The sequence below is a fragment of the Elephas maximus genome, chromosome 7 (assembly GCF_024166365.1).
Source record: "Elephas maximus indicus isolate mEleMax1 chromosome 7, mEleMax1 primary haplotype, whole genome shotgun sequence".
Taxonomy (NCBI): domain Eukaryota; kingdom Metazoa; phylum Chordata; class Mammalia; order Proboscidea; family Elephantidae; genus Elephas; species Elephas maximus.
In genome coordinates this window covers 138000734-138019595 of record NC_064825.1, presented here as the reverse complement: position 1 = coordinate 138019595, position 18862 = coordinate 138000734, and the positions used below count along the sequence as shown (strand labels likewise).

Sequence of the window (18862 nt, the reverse complement as noted above, 5' to 3'; positions counted from 1 at the left end):
CGCGCATGCCCCGTCCAGGCCCCTCCCGCGGCGCGCGCATGCCCCGTCCAGGCCTTCCCCGTGGCGCGCGCACTTTCGGTCCCGGCCTCCCCCGCGCGCGTGACGCTGGGTCGGGAGGCAGGGCGGGGTCGGCTCCGCGGCTCGAGGGCCTTCCGCTCGCCGACTGGAGCCTCCCCGCGCCGGTCCCAGCGACGCCATGGAGCCCCGGGCGGTTGCGAATGCCGTGGAGGCGGGGGAGGAGGCCGCAATGATGGAGGCCCTGCGGACGTACAACCGGGAGGTGAGCGCGAGCCTTTGACGGGCCGGGCACTACGGTGGGCGCGCCGCGCGGCGGGGCTGAGCCTGCGGGACGGGCTGTGGGGGCGTCTGCGGGCGGGGGGGCGCGGTGGGGGGCGTCTGCGGGCGGGGGGGCGCGGTGGGGGCGCGCGGTGGGGGGCGTCTGCGGGCGGGGGGGCGCGCGGTGGGGGGCGTCTGCGGGCGGGGGGGCGCGGTGGTGGCATCTGCGGGCGGGGGGGCGCGGTGGGGGGCGTCTGCGGGTGGGGGCGCCGGGCCCAGCCGCCTGCTCAGAGTCGAGGCCGATGCTGCCGCCCCCCTGCGGGCGCGGTCCTGCCCCGGCTGGGGAACCTGAACGTCGTGATCCCTTGATCTCTCTCTGCAGAACTCGGAGAGCTTCACGTTTGAGGACGCGCAGCGGGAAGACAGGAAGGTGGGTGCTGGCCGGGGGTGGGGGGCTGGGCGGGGGCGGGCCTGGTGGAGCTGCTCCTCTCTCTGCAGAGACTGGCCGGCCTGCTGGTGTCGGCCCTGGAGCAGGGCCTGCCGCCCTCTCGACGCGCCACTTGGCTGCAGAGCCTTCGCATCCTGTCCCGGGACCGCGGCTGCCTGGACCTGTTCACCAGCCGCCCGAGCCTGCAGGCCCTGGCTCGCTGTGCTGGCATCTTCGTGTCCGAGGGACCTGACCCTGAGTCTCCAGACATGGACATTGTGCTTGAGGCCCTCAAGTGCCTCTGCAACCTCGTGCTGAGCAGCCCCGCGGCACAGGCGTTGGCTGCCCAGGCCTGCCTGGTAGTAAGGCTCTCAGAGCGTGTGCGGCTCTCCGGGCAGCGGAGCTTCCCGCATGATGTCCAGTTCTTTGACTTGCGGCTACTCTTCTTGCTGACGGCACTGCGCACTGACGTGCGCCAGCAACTGTTTCGGGAGCTGCAGGGGGTGCGCCTGCTGACCCATGCGCTGGAGCTGACGTTGGGGGCGTCCCCAGAGGAGAGCCCCCCTGAGTTCCTCCCTGCACAGGAGACAGAGCGGGCCATGGAGATCCTCAAAGTTCTCTTCAACATCACCTTCGATTTGGTCAAGCAGGAGGTGGATGAGGTGAGGGCTCAACTCACAGGTGCCTTTGATTTTGTGGGCATCAGATGAGAGAGGATTGGGGTTCCTGCCTCTTGGAGAAGAGGAGGGTCCCTTTTGAGGAGGGGCCTCAAGGAAGGCATTGGAGGGAGGCTGCGAGGGGAGGTGGTTTCTGGTTCTCCAGGCCCAGCAGGAACCAGAGTATGTGGTAGGAGAGGAAACAGGATTTCATCCCAAGGGACTGTGTTGACGTTCTTAGTTGGAAAAGTGCTGTTAGGAAAAGAGTAGAGGCTATTTAGCCCCACTGTTAGTAAAGTAAAGGTCACATTGGAGAGGACAAGGGCCCAGGACTAGGCTTGTTGGTAGGCTCAGTGGATGGAAGAGCCTTAGCTGGCAACAGCACGGGAGTGGGGTTCTTCTCTCCTCTAAGAACATGTTTCTGGTTAGGATGATGCTGCCTGTTACCGGCATCTGGGGATCCTTCTGCGGCACTGTGTGATGGTCTCGGCTGCCGGCGACCGCACGGAGGAGTTCCACGGGTGAGGGAGGGGCTTGAGGTGGGTAAGTGGGGGTGTGGGGTATGGGTTACAGGTGGGCGGGGCCTTGAGGTGGGTGGGTGGGGCTGTGGGTGGGGCTTCAAGGTAGATGGGGGTGGTGTGCATGTGGGCCTGCCTTGGCTGGGAAGGGGATGCTCAGACAGGGTTCTCAGTCTTGGCTGTGGATCGGGAGGCGGGGCAAAGAGAGCAGAAGGGACCCACCCTAGAGTCTGATTTCACCTGTCTGAGTGAGGTGGGCAGCAGCACCATTCAGAAATACCTGGGTATTCCTGGCACCACCAGGATCAGTCAGGGGAGGCGCTGACGCCTGGACCTGGGCTGATGAGCAGCCTCACGTGTGGTCTGAGAAGGGTGGCAGCTAGGACTGCACTTGCCGGACAGTTGTCCTAATTAAACCCCATCTGTCTGCAGCCATGCAGTGAATCTCCTGGGAAACTTGCCACTTGAGTGCCTTGACGTCCTCCTCACTCCGGAGCTGCACACAGGCTCCCTGGAGTTCATGGGAGTGAACATGGACGTGATTCATGCTCTCCTTGACTTCCTGGAGCGGCGTTTGGACCAGGTAGGCAGGAGGGACTGCTGTGCAGGCCCCTGGGGGTCTGACCTGGCTTTTCCCTGCTTCTTCACCACCAGCCCTGGTGCATGGAAGTCTCTGATGTGAGTCGGGCATTCCCTCCAGTGCCCATGGTTCTTCTTGAGAAGCGTGTGGAGCCCTTTCTTCTGAAGGTTTCACTCTTGATTGGTGGAGGGTCTGAACAGTGGACCCTCTGTGGGTACACTAACTGGTTTACAAAGTCCAGTGTGGTGCTTGTCCTTGTAATTTTTTTATGGTTGTGGGTCTCTTTTGTGTGGTCCTGGGAAATGCCCAGTCCATGTGCATGATGCTTAAACGTTGGTGTCACTGTGCCCACCAACCCTTTGTTGTCCCTTGCTGCCCCCTGCCTCATCCTCTCTTGGCCTCCCTAAGGCAGAATCTGTAGGAGTCTTGGGCCAGTGGGTCCTTCTCATCACTGCGGGGACGCCCCAGGAGGCCGGGTGGCTGGGCTTCAACAGATTTCCAGGAGCTTGCAGTGTCATGTAGCAGGACAGGCTCGATACTCAGAAGATTCCAGAACCCACAGCGCCTGGGGAAGGGTGCTCAGGTGCAGTGTGAACCATGGGGCACATCTGCACTACGTGTGCCTGTTGTGCAGACGCGAGCGCTAACTTGAGGCCGTAGTGTGAGAAGCTACAATCAAGGAAACAGAGCGCCTCACGTGAACTGCTACTTGTTCCGATACAAATGTTTAAGCATCCGCCTTAAATTATCTAAAAGGTTACTCACGTGGAAAAGGGAACAGTAGAATGCGTGTATGGGTGTTTTCACAAAAGATAAAAATGCGGACAGAAGACCAGGCAAAGTCTCGGGTCTCGCTGGCCTGAGGGACTGGGTACGGGCTGTGGGGGTTTCTGTTTGGAGCAGGCCCTGCTATACAGTTGGTGCTTCAGGTCCTCTGCAAGACCCACCCCCCCTCCCCCGCCGCCGCCAAGGTCCCACTTTTGTTCCCAAGCCCCTGTCATCAGGACCTGCAAGCCAGTGGGGCCAGGTAGGTGACAAAGGCTTCTCCACAGACGCACCGGCTGAAGGAGAGCGTGGCTCCTGTGTTGAGCGTGCTGACTGAGTGTGCCCGTGCACACCGCCCAGCCAGGAAGTTCCTAAAGGCCCAGGTATGGGGTCCTAGGGGCAGGGGCAGGCCTGGGCACAGACCGCACCATGCTGCGCCCAGGCTAAGGGACGGGCCACTCCCCAGGTGCTGCCCCCGCTGCGGGACGTGAGCACCCGCCCCGAGGTGGGGGGACTGCTGCGCAACAGGCTGGTCCGCCTCATGACACACCTGGACACTGACGTGAAGCGCGTGGCTGCTGAGTTCCTGTTTGTACTCTGCGCCGAGAGTGGTGAGTGGGGGCTGGGCACCTACCCCTCCCACAGCCGTGGCTGGCTCTGACCTCCACCTGCCTTCAGTGCCCCGATTCATCAAGTACACGGGCTACGGGAACGCCGCCGGTCTCCTGGCTGCCAGGGGCCTCATGGCAGGGGGCCGTGCCTCAGGCCAGTACTCGGAGGACGAGGACACAGACACGGAGGAGTACAAGGAAGCCAAGGCCAGGTGTGCTGCCCTGGCCCACACCACCCGTCTGTGGGGTGGGACGGGGGTGGAAGCAGCTTCTTCCCCTGAGTGGCATCTGTCTTGAGATCCAGGTCAGGGGCGGGGCCTGTCTGGGTAGGTGGTCTGTACGTGGGAGCCCCTAACTGCTGGGGGAATTTCGGGAGCCCACTGTCCCTCCAGCCCCTCCCATCCTGGTTGGGCACTAACGCCGTGCCCCCCTGGAAGCAGCATAAACCCCGTGACGGGGAGGGTGGAGGAGAAGCCACCCAACCCCATGGAGGGTATGACAGAGGAGCAGAAGGAACATGAGGCCATGAAGCTGGTGAACATGTTTGACAGGCTTTCCAGGTGAGTGGCGGGCAGGGAGCCCTCCCTGAGGCATCTTCCCAGAAGGGCTGCATTCTTCATCAGTCTTGATGAAAACTGAGGCCTGGGGAGATAAGTGACTGCCTACAGTCTCAAAGCCAGAAGGGGGCAGTTAGGGTTCAGCCCAATGGATACAAGGTTCTGCCCAGGCTCCCTGGTCTGGGCAGGGGCTGGTGGAGGAGTGCTGGCCAGGAGGAGCAGGACCACGCCCGGCCCACCAAGCCTTTTTCTTCAGGCACCGAGTCATCCAGCCCATGGGCATGAGTCCCTGTGGTCACCTCACGTCTCTGCAGGATGCCATGTGCCAGACCATGGAGGGGCAGCTTTCCTCAGACCCTGACTCAGACCCCGATTAAGGCTGCAGCTCTCCCTCCCTCCACAGCTGGTGCTGCCTGCGGACAGCTTGGCCCCGGCCCTGGCCAAGTCTGCTTGCGGTTCCCCTGTGGTCCGGCTTCTTGTCCCTGGACTGCACTAACTCTGGAATCTTATGAACGATCTACTCTGTCCCAGGTGGAGCATGTATGAGGTTGCTGCCTGAGGGCAGGGCCTGGCAGGATAGGGACAGGTGCTGCATTTCATAGGGGAAGGAACTTGTTAGAGCTGGTCACGTACACGGTCCGCACGCCATCTCCCCAGAGCTGGGGGTCTCCCCAGGTGTGGCTGTTGAGTCACAACCCTTCCCACCAATTCAGACTGAAAATATTTTCATGAAGGAAAACGTTCCTTCTCAGACCACAGAGGCATCGTCCTAGAATAAAGACACGTCTGGGGAGAGAACGGGTGCGTGGATGTGTCTGGATGGTATCAAGCAGAGGAACTAAGGATAGAAACTCGCCTCCTTTTCCAGAATTCCACAACTTCCTAGATCCCCCCGTTTTACAGTTGAGAAGTGAGACTACGGGCCCTCTAGAGAGTTGATGTGAGGTAGGAGTGCTGGTGGACTGGGCCTTGGGCAACTGCAGGGAAGCCTGTGAGCACAGGGTGGCCAGGGGTCAGGGACCCCACAGGCAGCAAGGAGCCAGGAAGGCTTCCAAGTGAGTACCCTGTCCTCTGGAGGTTAATTTTAACAGCAACGATGAAAGCAGCTTGGGTGGGGTGTGAGTGACAAGGAGACAGGTAGGGGCTGCTGAAAGGGCCACACAGCGTAGTAGTCTGGAGGACAGGTATGAGCCCTCGATGGGGTGCCTGGGTGTTCTGGAGGGGCTGGGGTGGAAGGGAGGGTTCTCCACTGGCCACACCAATGAGTGAGGACCCCAAGAGCCCCTTTCCACACTTAATACTTGGTTCCTTTTGAGGACGAAAATTAAGACATACCTAGTTTTTATAGTAAAGTTTATTTCATGCCAGAAAAGAAAAATTTTGTCTAATTAAAAACAACCACTGGAAGACCCAGAGAACACCCAGCTCTAGGACACATATCAGAGACCAAGTAGGCAACTGTTTGGCCTTGAGACTGCCCCTCAGACTTGACTGGTCAAAACCAGGTCTGGCCTAGGATCCCGCAATTAATCTGTTCAATGTAGAGGGCCACCTTCGGAAGACTGCTTTCCGATGCCCTTTGCGCGGCCACACAGACAAGCTAGGCCACCAATCACACCAACTGCACAGCCCTGGGTGTCCATGGTGGCTCAGACAGTCCAGTCTAGTCTTCGAGTCGTGTATCCTCATTTGGCCCAGATTTCTGAACAAGTGCCCGGTGCGTCTCCCGGCACGAGATTTCATCAGATGGATGTGGCTCTCTTCTCAGTGACCCTCTTGGCTGTGAGGGCCGCCGTGCCTACCCGTCCCCTGCATTGAGCTAGAACACGGGAATATTCCAATCAGTTTTCCATAGACACACCAGTGGGCAGCAGACCTCACTGGCCAGGTCTGCAAACAAAGTATAAAGCAGAAGCTTTTCCACTTCTGCAAATGCTGCTGCCAGGCAGGTTGAGACGATCCCCATGGGGTTGGAGAAAAGGGGGTGGCTAAAGGAGAGCCTCTGTCTGAGGGATTTTAAATAGCCAATGGGATGTCCGGTTTCACAATGGCACATCTCAGAAAAATCACCCACGCTATTCTGCAGTCCATCCCTCACACTTAGCTGCCTTTGATGGTAATGCTTTAAATCACAAGATAAAATGAAGACCAGCCAGCGGGCACACCTTGTAAACAACAGGTCAAACCCTATAGGCCCAGCAGTTCCATCCCTAGGTGTGTACCCTAAAGACTTGAAAGCAGAGACTTGTATGCCAGTGTTCATTGCCGCGCTGTGACAATAGCCAGAGAGTGGAAACAACCTACTGCCCATCAATAACTAAAACCAACCAAACCCACTGCCGTCAAGTCAATTCCAACTCCTAGCGACCCCACAGGACAGAGTAGAACTGCCAGATAGAGTTTCCAAGGAGCACCTGGTGGATTGGAACTGCCGACCTCTTGGCTAGCAGCCGTAGCACAAAGTGCAGCACGTACATAAGATGGAGTACTACTGGGAGAGAGGAAGTCCTGACGTGCTACTGTTAAGGACGGAGCTAGAAGACATCACGCTGAGTGAAATGAGTCCATCACGATGGCACAAATACTGTATGACCTAACTTATTAAAAGACAAAAAGCAGAGAGACCAGAGTTTATTAGTGGTTACCAGGGGTGGGAGGGAGAGGCAAAGGTTACTGCTTCTGGTTTACAGTGATGGAAAACCTGCACTCATTAAGGGTTCCGTTGCACAGCCAATTATAAAGGCTGTCGTAAGTTGTATATCTGTAAAAAGTTGTGTGGTACATGTTCACAACAGTGACAAAGCTGCTGAGGCCGCTTATGTACAACAAAACACCTCATGCGATTTGGTTCCTTGGTTTGGCGGTTTAGGGTCATGGCTTCAACATTCAAGGTACAACAACTGGTCTCTACCTGCCTAGGGTGACAGATGGAGTGTCAGGAACAGGAGGATACGGAATGAGTTGCTGACTGCCTCCGTGAACAACTGTCTCCTTTGTCATGAGACCAAAAGAACTGGATGGTACCTGGCTACCATTATTGAACATTTAGATAAAATATTCTATAGACGAATCCTGATCAGAAGGGGGAAATGCAAACGATTTCAAATTCTCATGGACTCTAGACTTTCTGAAACCACGAAGGTTAGATGAACCCCTGAAAGTACTGCCCTGAGATAATCTTGAAACCAAAAATATTCCCTGAAATCTTAAAACCAAGCAGTAGTTTAGCTTAAATGAGTAAAAAATGTCTGCCTTGAGCACTGTGTTCTTTTAAGTACTATCTATATGGGATCAAATTGACAACAGCAACTAGAAAGATTAGATAGGAACCTTGGGGGACACTGAGTTTATGTAAATAGGGGAGGAACAACTGAGAAAAGGAGTGAGAATGATTGCACAACTCGAAGACCGTAAGCGCTGTCACTAAATTGTACACGTAGAAACTGCTGAACTGGTGTACGTTTTGCTGTCTGTCCTCAACAACAAAACCCTACAGGGCTGCCTCCATCTGTCTGCTTTCGTATGGGAACCAGACGCCCTGACCAGGGTCTCCTGCCTGGCACAGCCAGCCTGCCGCTGCCCCGGTGGGGTGAGCAGCATGTGACTGGCACTTGGTGGTCTTCGTTACTCACCCCCATCATATCCCTAAGAGCCAAACTATGGAATAGAAGATGCTGATGATGACACATCTCGCACCTGTGGAAAGGAGACAGTCTCTTCTTTAATGTGCCTTGTGTTCTCTCGGGGAGGGGGGGAGGGGGGCTGAGGAACTTTTCCTAGAAGAGGAGGACAGGACATGGGCAGAAGAGGGGCTCCCTAAGATACCTGACTTGAGAATGACAAGAACTTGGGGACCTCATCACCCAAGTTCCCACCTGCATGTCTCAGAACTAGGTGCTGGTGAACATGCAGACTGCTAACTGGGACTGCAGCTACTTAACGTCAGTTTCTTCCTCTGAAAAATGGCGATAACGACAATAACACCCAACTCACAAGCACACCGATGGCCCAGACATGCTTGACATGACCCACATCTGCACCAGCTCCAACTGGGGCTGTTTTAGGACGGGCCACACACAGCCTCGCCAGGTGGTCTGTTTACCCTTGGTACCTTTTCCGTCTCCCGCCGCACGAGGTCCCGCATCTCCTCTGTCCAGCCCAGCAGCTTCACCAGCTTCTCTACGCTGTGAACCACGTCCCCTAGCTGCACTACATCCCTGCCCCGGGGATGCCATGCAAAGGTGCCCACCACGTCCTGGTTGATGAGCACTCGGGGCACGGAGCTGCAGACGCCTTCGGACAAGCTGGCAAAAGGCTCCACCTGAAAGGCACCCAACAGAGGAGCCTGGCATCCCCTTGGAAGACAGGGGACACCTGAGAGGCCCCAGCACCCCATGGCTTGCCCAGGAGGCTTCGGCGGACAGCATAGGTTGACCTCAGGCTTTTGCATACAGGAAAAGCCCGCTGCACCCTTTTGCCTGTAGCCATACTCCCGCCCCCACTGTCCCCAGGCCCAAGCCTCCCTCTCCTCTAACCCCGAAGCTCCTTGCCACTGGTCTCATAAGACAGCACGTCCTGTCTCTATTGTGACCCTCACTGGGGCTTGACTCCTTCCCACCTCCCTCTTCCTCACCAGGTGAATCTGCTCATCTCCCAGAGGTGGGCCCAAGTGCCCCCAAAGCACCCGGAGCCACTCACAAGTGCCCAACAGAGAGCTAAGGGAGCCCAGTTCCCTCTCCCCACACCCTGCTCCACTGCTTCCCCTCCCTCTCCAAGCACCCAGCCAGTGCAGACCTCAAGAGAGGTCCCAAGGATGACCAGCAGATCAGCCATGGGGAAATCAGCCACATGCAGCAGAAACCTCTCTGGCAGTGGTTCCCCGAAGAACACGATGTCGGGCTTCACAATGCCAGTACAGACCCTGCAGCTGGGCACCCTGTCCGCCAACACGTCGGCCTGGGACAGCAGAGGGAAAAGCAACAGCAGCTGTTTATGATGAGATTTCTCAGCCTCACAGCAGCCCAGGAACCAGCCCAGGGAGCCCCACACCCTTCAGCCAGCTTCATCAGTTACCAGCATTTTGCCGATTTTGTTTCCTATGTCACTCCATCCTGGACATCTTACCATGTCACCCATGAACAGTTCAGGAGATACCCAACATATAATGACTTGAGTCACATACCATTATCACACCTAACACCAGCAGTAATAATCCCTCGGCATCATGGATACCTAGCCCAGGCTTGGCTCTCCAGATGTCTCCAGGATACTTTTACATTGTTTCTTGGAAAAAGGATCCAAGCAAACCCCATGTTTCGTTTCTCCTCATGCCAGCTTGGTTAAGGAAACCAGGTTGGGTGTTTGTATGATGTCCCCAGCCTGAGGCAGGCCAACCCCCTGTGCTGCTAGATTGAAGGCAGAATTCGATTTAGGTCCAACTTTTAGGTGAGCTCACCTCCTGGGTCTCAGGAGGCGCACGTGTCTGGCTGCCCCACATTTAGTGACTTTCAGACCCAGTGTGCCCACCAATACTCCAGCCAACAGTCTCAGTGACATTGATGCTTGTCCCAAATCAATGATCTTACTAGAGTTACAAAATGTTTTTCCGTGACTTTTTTTTTTTTTGTCTTTAGGACTTCTCCCACTATGGATGGAAAAGCAAACATTTGAAGTTATCTCTTCTCTGTATTTTATTGACTATGCAAAGGTATTCAACCGTATGGATCATAATAAATTATGGATAACATTGCAAAGAATGAGAATTCAAGAACACTTAATTGTGCTCATGAGGAACCTGTACATAGACCAAGAAGCAGTCCTTCAAACAGAACAAGGGGATACTGTGTGGTTTAAAGTCAGGAAAGGTGTGTGTCAGGGTTGTATCCTTTCACCATACTTATTCCATCCGTATGCTGAGCAAATAATCCGAGAAGCTGGACTATATGAAGAAGAACAGGGCATCAGGATTGGAGGAAGACTCATTAACAACCTGCTTTATGCAGATGACACAACCTTGCTTGCTGAAAGTGAAGAGGACTTGAAGCACTTACGAAGATCAAAGACCACAGCCTTCAGTATGGATTACACCTCAACAAAAACAAAAATCCTCACAACTGGACCAATGAGCAACATCATAATAAACAGAGAAAAGACTGAAGTTGTCAAGGATTTCATTTTACTTGGATCCACAATCAACACCCATGGAAGCAGCAGTCAGGAAATCAAAAGACACATTGCATTGGACAAATCTGTTGCAAAGGACTTCTTTAAAGTGTTGAAGAGCGAAGATGTCACCTTGAAGACTAAGGTGTACCTGACCCAAGCCATGATGTGTTCAGTAGCGTTATATGCATGTGAAAGCTAGACGATGGATAAGAAAGACTGAAGAATTGACGCCTTTGAATTGTGACTTTTTGGTGAAGAATATTGAATATACCATGGACTGCACAAAGAACAAACAAATCTGTCTTGGAAGAAATACAACCACAATGCTTCCTATAAACAAGGATGGCGAGACTACGTCTTACATACTTTGGACGTGTTATCAGGAGGGATCAGTCCCTGGAGAAGGATATCATGCTTGGTAAAATAGAGCGTCACCGAAGAAGAGGAAGACCCTCAACAAGATGGACTGACACAGTGGCTACAACAATGGGCTCAAGCATAACAAGGATTGTGAGGGTGGTGCAGGACTGGGCAGTGTTTGGTTCTGTAGTACACAGGGTCCCCTATGAGTCAGAACTGACTCGGCGGTACCTAACAACAACAGACATCTCTGTGTACCACTTATTCTTTTTGACTTTGTTTTAAAAAAATGTTTCTAAAAACAAATACATTTCTTAAAATTATGTTTAGAGAAACCTAGCTTTCTGTAAGTTCTCATGTAAAAAGGTATTACCCTCATTGCAGTCATGCTTGCAATAAATGCCTTTTTAGGTTATTTGCCTTCTTTCTTTTGGGGGGTGGGGAGAAACAAGCTGTTATGGATTGAATCGTGTCCCCCCAAAATGTGCGTCAACTTGGATAGGCCATGATTCCCAGCATTGATTGTCCACCATTTTGTTTTTTGATGTGATTTTCCTCTATTGTAAATCCCACTTCTGGGATGTTAATGAGGTAGGATTGAGGGCAGTTGTGTTAATGAGGCAGGACTCAAATCTACAAGACTAGGTTGTATCTTGAGTCAATCTCTTTTGAGATAGAAAAGAGAGAAGCCAGTAGAGAGACCTCCCACCACCAAGAATGAAGAACCAGGAGGGGAGTATGTTCTTTGCATCCGGGGTTGCTACATTGAGAAGCTCCTAGACCAGGGGAAGATTGATGACAAGGACCTTACCCCAGAGCTGACAGAGAGGAAGCATTCCCCTAGAGCTGGCACCCTATATTTGGACTTCTGGCCTCCTAAACTATGAGAGAATAAAATTCTGTTTGTTAAAGCCACCCATTTGTGGCACTTCTGTTATAGCAGGACCAGACAGCTAAGACACAAGCGTTAGTAAAAAATGGCATGGCAGCAGCGGCGTCTGAACTTCTTTAACTTCACAAGGGGGAAGGAGAATCAAGATCAACAGTCCAAGGCTGATTCCTATGAGGCAGAGATCAGACATGCTTCCTGTCTCCGTCATCTTTACCAATTCTGACACCAACCATCACTCCCATGGCATCCTCTATTTCTCTGCTAGGTTCCACAATTCATTGCAATGGTCACACAGAACTCACACAATACTCATGATTAGGGGGCTTAATAGGCAGTAGCAGGTTACAATTCAGGTTCAGGAATGCTAAGTTCCATCAGGACAGTTCTTCCATCAGGATAGCCTCTTCTCAGCCATGCCACAGGCAGGCCTCTCTCTTGCCTCCCAGCCTCTGCCCTGTTCGGGCAATTGTTGCAAAGTTCTTTTAGCTCTGCCCACAAGTCCCCAGAGGGACCCCACTCTGCCAGTAAGCCTCGGCCTAATGGTGCTCCGCTCTAGCTCTAGGAATCAGCAAACCTAGCTCCACCTAATGCCCGGAGGCACCCTACTCGTCCATCAAGTCTTCTGCCCAAAGGCACTCAGCTTTCTTGATCCACAGACTGGGCCATCTCCTGCCATCACAGCTCAGTCTCTCTGTCTCAGTCTCTCGGTTCTGGGAGCTTCTCAACCCAGGGATCCCAGGTCCAAAGGATGCATTCTACTCCTGGCTCTTCTTTCTTGATGGTGATGAGATCCTCTCCCTCTCGCCTCTGGGATGGCTCATTTTAAGCCTAGCAGGATGGCAAAATTGACAAATCCCCTCGTTAGGGTTCCATATACCTTATTAGCATGATCCTGCCCAATCATTTGGTGGGAGTTACAAAGACTATGGTATGGGTCCAAACCAAACCCAAACCCACTGCCGTGGAGTTGATTCCAACTCATAGCGACCCTATAAGACAGAGCAGAACGGCCCGATAAAGTTTCCAAGCAGCGCCTTGTGGATTCGAACTGCCGACCTCTTGGTTAGCAGCAATAGCACTTAATCACTACGCCACCAGGGCTTCCATGGTATGGGTAGAAGGGCCATATTAAACAATTCATTGCACCACAGCCTCTTCCTTTGTAATACCATCAAATGCTTCAAAATCGTACAAAGGCATCAACTGTTGCCCTCTCCTCCAAAAACCGACAAAGGATCACTTTTCCTTTCTTCTAGTTATTTTTTTAACTTTGTAATCCATCTGGAGTCTATTTTTATGATGTTATGAGATAAGGGTTTTATACGATCTTTTTTCCAAATTACTAACCAGTTGTCCCAACACTATTGAATAATCTCTGCATTGTTCTGTGGTGGTGCCATCGCAGTATACTATTCATATCATGAGCTGTATCTGAGCTGCGCTGTTCCAAAGATCTAGTTGTTTGTTCTCTGAGGCCATTTTCAGCTTGCTAATTACTGCTGCTTTAGTGCATTCTTGATACTTAATAGGACTAGTTCTATCCTTTTTTTCAGAATTAACTTTTATAATCTTGCCAATTTTTCCACATGAACTACAGAACAATTATGACAAATTTCAAGGAAATTCCTGCTGAAATTTAGACTGAAACTGCATCAAACATTAATTTGGGCAGAATTAACATTTTTACCATATTTAATGTTTCAGCTCAGAAGAATGGTATTTCCTTTTTTGTGTCACTAAATTAAAAAATCCTTACAACTGGACCAATGAGCAACATCATGATAAACGGGGAAAAGACTGAAGTTGTCAAGGATTTCATTTTACTTGGATCCACAATTAACACGCATGGAAGCAACAGTCAAGAAACCAGACGACATACTGCATTGGGCAAATCTGCTGCAAAAGATCTCTTTAAATTGTTAAAAAGCAAAGATGTCACTTTGAGGACTAAGGTGCACCCGACCCAAGCCATGGTATTTTTAATTGCCTCGTATGAATGTGAAAGCTGAACGATGAATAAGGAAGACCCAAGAAGAATGACACCTTTGAATTGCAGTGTTGCTGAGGAACACTGAATACACCATGGACCTTGGCTGCTAACCAAAAGGTGGACAGCTCGAATCTACCAGGCGCTCCTTGGAAACCCTGAAAGGCAGTTCTACTCTGTCCTATGGGGTCACTATAAGTCATATCAACACATAGTTGGGTTTGGTTTTGGTCTGGCCAAAAAAACAAACAAACCCATCTTGAAAGAAATACAGCCAGAAGGCTCTTTAGAAGTGAGGATGGCAAGACTTCATCTCACATACTTTGAACATGCTTTCAGGAGGAACCAGTCCCTGGAGAAGGACATGATGGTAGAGGGTCATCAAAAAAGAGGAAGACCCTCGATGAGATGGACTGACACAGTGACTGCAACGATGGGCTCAAGCATAACAACAATTGTAAGCATGGTGCAGGACCAGGCAGGGTTTCATTCTGTAATACACAGGGTCACTGTCAGTCAGAGCCGACCCCACAGCACCTAACAACCAATTGATATTACCTTATCTCAGTATTACACACTTCCACCCTTAGAACTCATTTGTCTACTGTAATCCTACATCTTATCACCTAAGTCTAGTTACTGCTGCCTGGGTGGTTTCTGCAGATCCTGAAATATTTACATCGCAGTCTTGTCAGGAAGTAGACCATCATAAATTTCTGTCCCATCTTCATGGCCTTACATGATCTCTTATGCAAACTGATCCTCTAGCTGAAAACAACTAAAAATCCTGGATAAAATAGAAAAAACAACAACAACATAAATCTCCTTGAAGTATCAAAGAGTTTGCAGGATAAAGAAGTGCCAGGCCAAACTCTATGGGAAAGTGGGGCCCAGAGAGGAGACTAGAGACCAGGATGCTGCTGCCCTAAGGTGTGTGCAACTTGGGCAAATCCAGGCTCTGGTAGGGAGGGTGTCAGCAGGGGTGGATTATTCAACAGGCAAAGTAAACACACTGTTTACCTTGCTTACAAGATCATCTGTAGGGAACAATTTCACATGTTTTCACCACATCAAACATTCTGCTTCTAGGTATGGCTGGCGTCTGTCTCTCCTCTAACACCACAGCACCTTCTACAGAATCAAAGCCCCTTTTCAAATTGACAGTCCCTGACAGGGAAAGGTTACCCAGTAAGCAATGTAAGCACAGGCCTATTTGTGCTTACTTACTAATGTGTAGTGACCAATTTCACACTGGTCACTATAGATTAGTAAACCAGCACAAGTAAGCCCATGCTTACGTTGCTTACTGGGTAATCTGCCCCTGAGGCCCTGTAAAGCTTGGAGAACAGAAATTAAGACCCAAGGTCAGCTCAAGGTAGGGGTGCAAGTGGAAGCCCTCCTCGTGCTGAAGTGGGCTTCCCCAGGAGAAAGAATGACTCAGGAACACCCTATCTCCCTCCCTCCTGGGGCAGCGTGGGGAGGAAGCACCACCCCTGGGAAGTTGTTGCCATGCATCTGCCCTTTGGAACCCTGCTCTGTGTGTAAAGATAGGACCACCTGCCTCTCTCACACAAAAAAGCTATCACTCACTGGCCAGATTGCCATGAATAACAAAAGTTGTCACACACCGATTCCTTGGTGGCAAGTCTATGCAAATAATTAGTATATCCTGCTCTACCTGGATTAATGCCTTGGGACAGGTGGAAAAGAAACTTAAGAAGGAAGGCACCTGGCTTACTAAGGTAAACCTTAGTGTCTAATGAGATTTGTTTTGGCTGAATCCAGTAAGAAGTGGCAGGAACAATGGACCAAAAAAAAAAAAAAAAAAAACCATATCACAGACTTCTCATATTATCAGATACGGATTATAAAACTGTATTTAAAAGTTTTAAAAAGCTTGAAATATCCATAGCAGATAGAAAATTATAAAATGTAATCCAGCAGGTATGAAAGAGAAATTCTAGAAATAAAAAGGATAACTAAAATGAAAACTCAGCAGAAGGAAAGATATACGAATGGCAAACAAGCATATGAAAAGTTGCTCGACACTATTAGCCATTGTTGTTGTTGTTAGGTGCCGTCAAGACGGTTCCGACTCATAGTGACCCTATGCACAACAGAGCAAAACACTGCCTGGTTCTGTGCCATCCTCACAATCGTTGTTACGCTTGAGCCCACTATTGCAGCTACTGTGTCAATCCATCTCATTGAGGGTCTTCCTCTTTTTTGATGCCTGTCTACTTTACCGAGCATGATGTCCTTCTCCAGGGACTGATCCCTCCTGACATGTCCAAATTATGTAAGACACAGTCTCACCATCCTTGCTTCTAAGGAGCATTCTGGTTGTACTTCTTCCAAGACAGATATTTTCGTTCTTCTGACAATCCATGCTACATTCAACATTCTTCGCCAACACCACAATTCAAAGGCGTCAACCCTTCCTCCGTCTTCCCTATTCATTGTCCAGCTTTCACATGCATATAATTGAAAATACCATGGCTTGGGTCAGGCGCACCTTAGTCTTCAAGGTGACATCTTTGCTCTTCATCACTTTAAAGAGGTCCTTTGCAGCAGATTTACCCAACGCAATGCATCTTTTGATTTCTTGACTGGTGCTTTCATGGCTGTTGATTGTGGATCCAAGTAAAATGAAATCTTTAAACTTCAATCTTTTATCCATTTATCATGATGTTTCTTATTGGTTGTCATGAGGCTTTTTATTTTCTTTATGTTGAGGTGTAATCCATACTGAAGGCTGTGGTCTCTGATCTTCATCAATATGTGCTTCAAATCCTCTTCGCTTTCAGCAACCAAGGTTGTGTCATCTGCAAAACGCAGGTTGTTAATGAGTCTTCCTCCAATCCTGATGCCCCGTTTTTCTTCATACAAGCCAGCTTCTCGGATTATTTGCTCAGTTTACAGACAGAATAAGTGTAGTGAAAGGATACAACCCTGACACACACCTTTCCTAACTTTATTCCACTTAATTTTATGTGCTGGGTAGATTATATATTGTCCTTTCCCCATATTCGTTGTTGATTTTGTTTCTGCTGAGTCTCTATTTTTTTCTTGTATTTCATTTTGATGTGTAGGATAGTTTGTCTCCTTTGTGGTTACCTTATTATTTACCCCTATTTTTCTAAATTTATACCTAATCTTCTTAGTCCCTCTTTATTGTTTTAATGTTGTCTTCTTTTACATAATAACATCGCTGTTTCCCTGTTTTGAGCGTTTTTTTTTATCTTGATTTATTTTTGTCACTTCCCTGTCTGGGTTGACTTCTGGTTGCTCTGCCCAGTGTTCTAGTCTTGGGTTGATACCTGTAATTATTGATTTTCTAACCAAAGAAATCCCTTTAGTATTTCCTGTAGTTTTGGTTTGGTTTTTACGAATTCCCTAAACTTCTGTTTATCTGGAAATGTCCTAATTTCACCTTCATATTTGAGAGAGAGTTTTGCTGGATATAAGATTCTTGGCAGGCAATTTTTTTCCTTCAATTTTTTATATAAGTCATCCCATTGCCTTCTTGCCTGCATGGTTTCTGCCGAGTAGTCCAAGCTTATTCTTATTGACTCTTCTTTGTAGGTGACTTTTCATTTAGCCCTAAAAAAAAAAAAAAAAAAAATTTTATCCCTAGCTGCTCTTAAAATTCTCTATCTTTGGTTTTGGCAAGTTTGATTATAATATGTCTTGGTGACTTTCTTTCAAAATCTACCTTATGTGGATTTCGATGAGCATCTTGGATAGATATCTTCTCATCTTTCACAATGTCAGGGAAGTTTTCTGCCAACAAATCTTCAACAATTATTTCTGTATTTCCTGTTACCCTTCCCTGTTCTGGTACTCTAATCACTCATAGGTTATTTCTCTTGATAGAGTCCTACATGATTTTTCGGGTTTCTTCATTTTTTTTAATTCTTTTATCTGACTTTTCTTCAAATATACTGGTGCCAAGTGCTTTATTTTCAATCTCACCAATTCTGCCTTCCATGTGCTCAATTCTGCTCCTCTGACTTTCTATTGAGTTGTCTAATTCTGTAATTTTTTTTGTTAATCTTGTGAATTTCTGATTGCTATCTGTCCACAGATTTTTCCACCTTAATAAATTTTTCATTATGTTCCTGAATAATCTTTTTTATTTCTTCAATTGCTTTATCTGTGTGTTCCTTGGCTTGTTCTGCGTACTGCCTCATTTCCTTCCTGATGTCTTTAAGGGTTCTGCATATTAGTCTTTTGTATTCTGCATCTGGTAATTCCAGGAAGGCACTTTCATCTAGAAGATTCCTTGATTCTTTGTTTTGACAGTTTGTTGAGGCGATCATGGTCTGTTTCTTTATATGACTTGATATTGACTGTTGTCTCTGAGCCATCTATAAGTTATTGTGTTAGTTTATTTTATGTTTGCTTACTGTGTCATAGCTTCTTGCTTTGTTTTGCTTTGATATGCCCAAATGGGTTGCTTGAGCGAGCTAGCTTATTTTCAACTTTGGAGTCCTGACATCCTGCCCCAGATGGCTAGAGCTGTTCTCAGGTATGTCAGTCTAGGAGTCCATTCACTTTTCTTGTACGAATTCAGTACTTCATGTGTCTGCCACAGAGAATGGTGAACCTTTCTCAGCTAAGGAGAAACTGAGGTTCCCCATCCTAAATAGGGACCCCTTTCCTGTCTTTCTCACGTGCCTGAGGCCCTGATTGCTTTGAAAATCTCACCATTATTTCTAGCAGTCACTGTTCTTAAGAGTTTTCATATTGTGCAGAAGGGGTATAGAGGAAGAGTACTGGGTACAAAACTCAAGAGGCGATTTTGAATCCACTTTTAATGTCATCTCGTAGACGTGAGGCCTTACACATCTGTTATGTGACATTCTGTTTACATTACAGAGCTATTAAATGGGCCTACAGTCTTAGACGGGCAGGGGTGATGGGTGTAGGTACTGGTATCTGGTTGCAGCAGGGGGTCACACTCTGAACAAGGCAGGAGGCTGAAAATCATCCCCCACGTGTCTCTAAGGAAAGTGTGTCCCTGTTCCCTGCAGTGTACAGGTAGGTGGGTTCTGCAGACGGGCCA

At 49.6% G+C, this 18862-nt stretch overlaps 2 protein-coding genes across 7 annotated transcripts in view; one reads left to right on the top strand and one right to left on the bottom strand.

The window, feature by feature from the left end:
• Positions 1 to 61: 61 nt before the first annotated feature.
• Positions 62 to 11213, top strand: RIC8A (RIC8 guanine nucleotide exchange factor A). 2 transcript variants are annotated; one of them, XM_049893029.1, is made up of 10 exons: positions 62 to 280; positions 659 to 706; positions 775 to 1365; positions 1789 to 1880; positions 2310 to 2460; positions 3510 to 3605; positions 3689 to 3833; positions 3901 to 4045; positions 4274 to 4393; positions 10024 to 11213. In XM_049893029.1, exons 1-10 carry the CDS (start codon positions 197 to 199, stop codon positions 10058 to 10060), a joined length of 1509 nt encoding a protein of 502 aa, XP_049748986.1. In that variant the 5' UTR covers positions 62 to 196; the 3' UTR covers positions 10061 to 11213. The 2 variants fall into 2 exon arrangements, with proteins under 2 accessions (XP_049748986.1, XP_049748985.1); XM_049893028.1 differs by lacking the exon at positions 10024 to 11213 and adding an exon at positions 4647 to 5460 and having other exon boundaries at positions 63 to 280.
• Positions 5635 to 18862, bottom strand: part of SIRT3 (sirtuin 3) — a 32543-nt gene continuing 19315 nt past the window's right edge. For 2 of the 5 annotated variants that reach the window (XM_049893030.1, XM_049893034.1), the window contains exons 5-6: positions 9185 to 9346; positions 8109 to 8711 (exon numbers count right to left, since the gene is read on the bottom strand). In XM_049893030.1, coding sequence (XP_049748987.1) covers positions 8451 to 8711; positions 9185 to 9346 — 423 coding nt within the window. In that variant the 3' untranslated portion in view covers positions 8109 to 8450. Of the gene's footprint in view, positions 8087 to 8108; positions 8712 to 9184; positions 9347 to 18862 lie in introns of those variants that run through there. The other 3 variants (XM_049893032.1, XM_049893031.1, XM_049893033.1) reach the window with 3 other exon arrangements.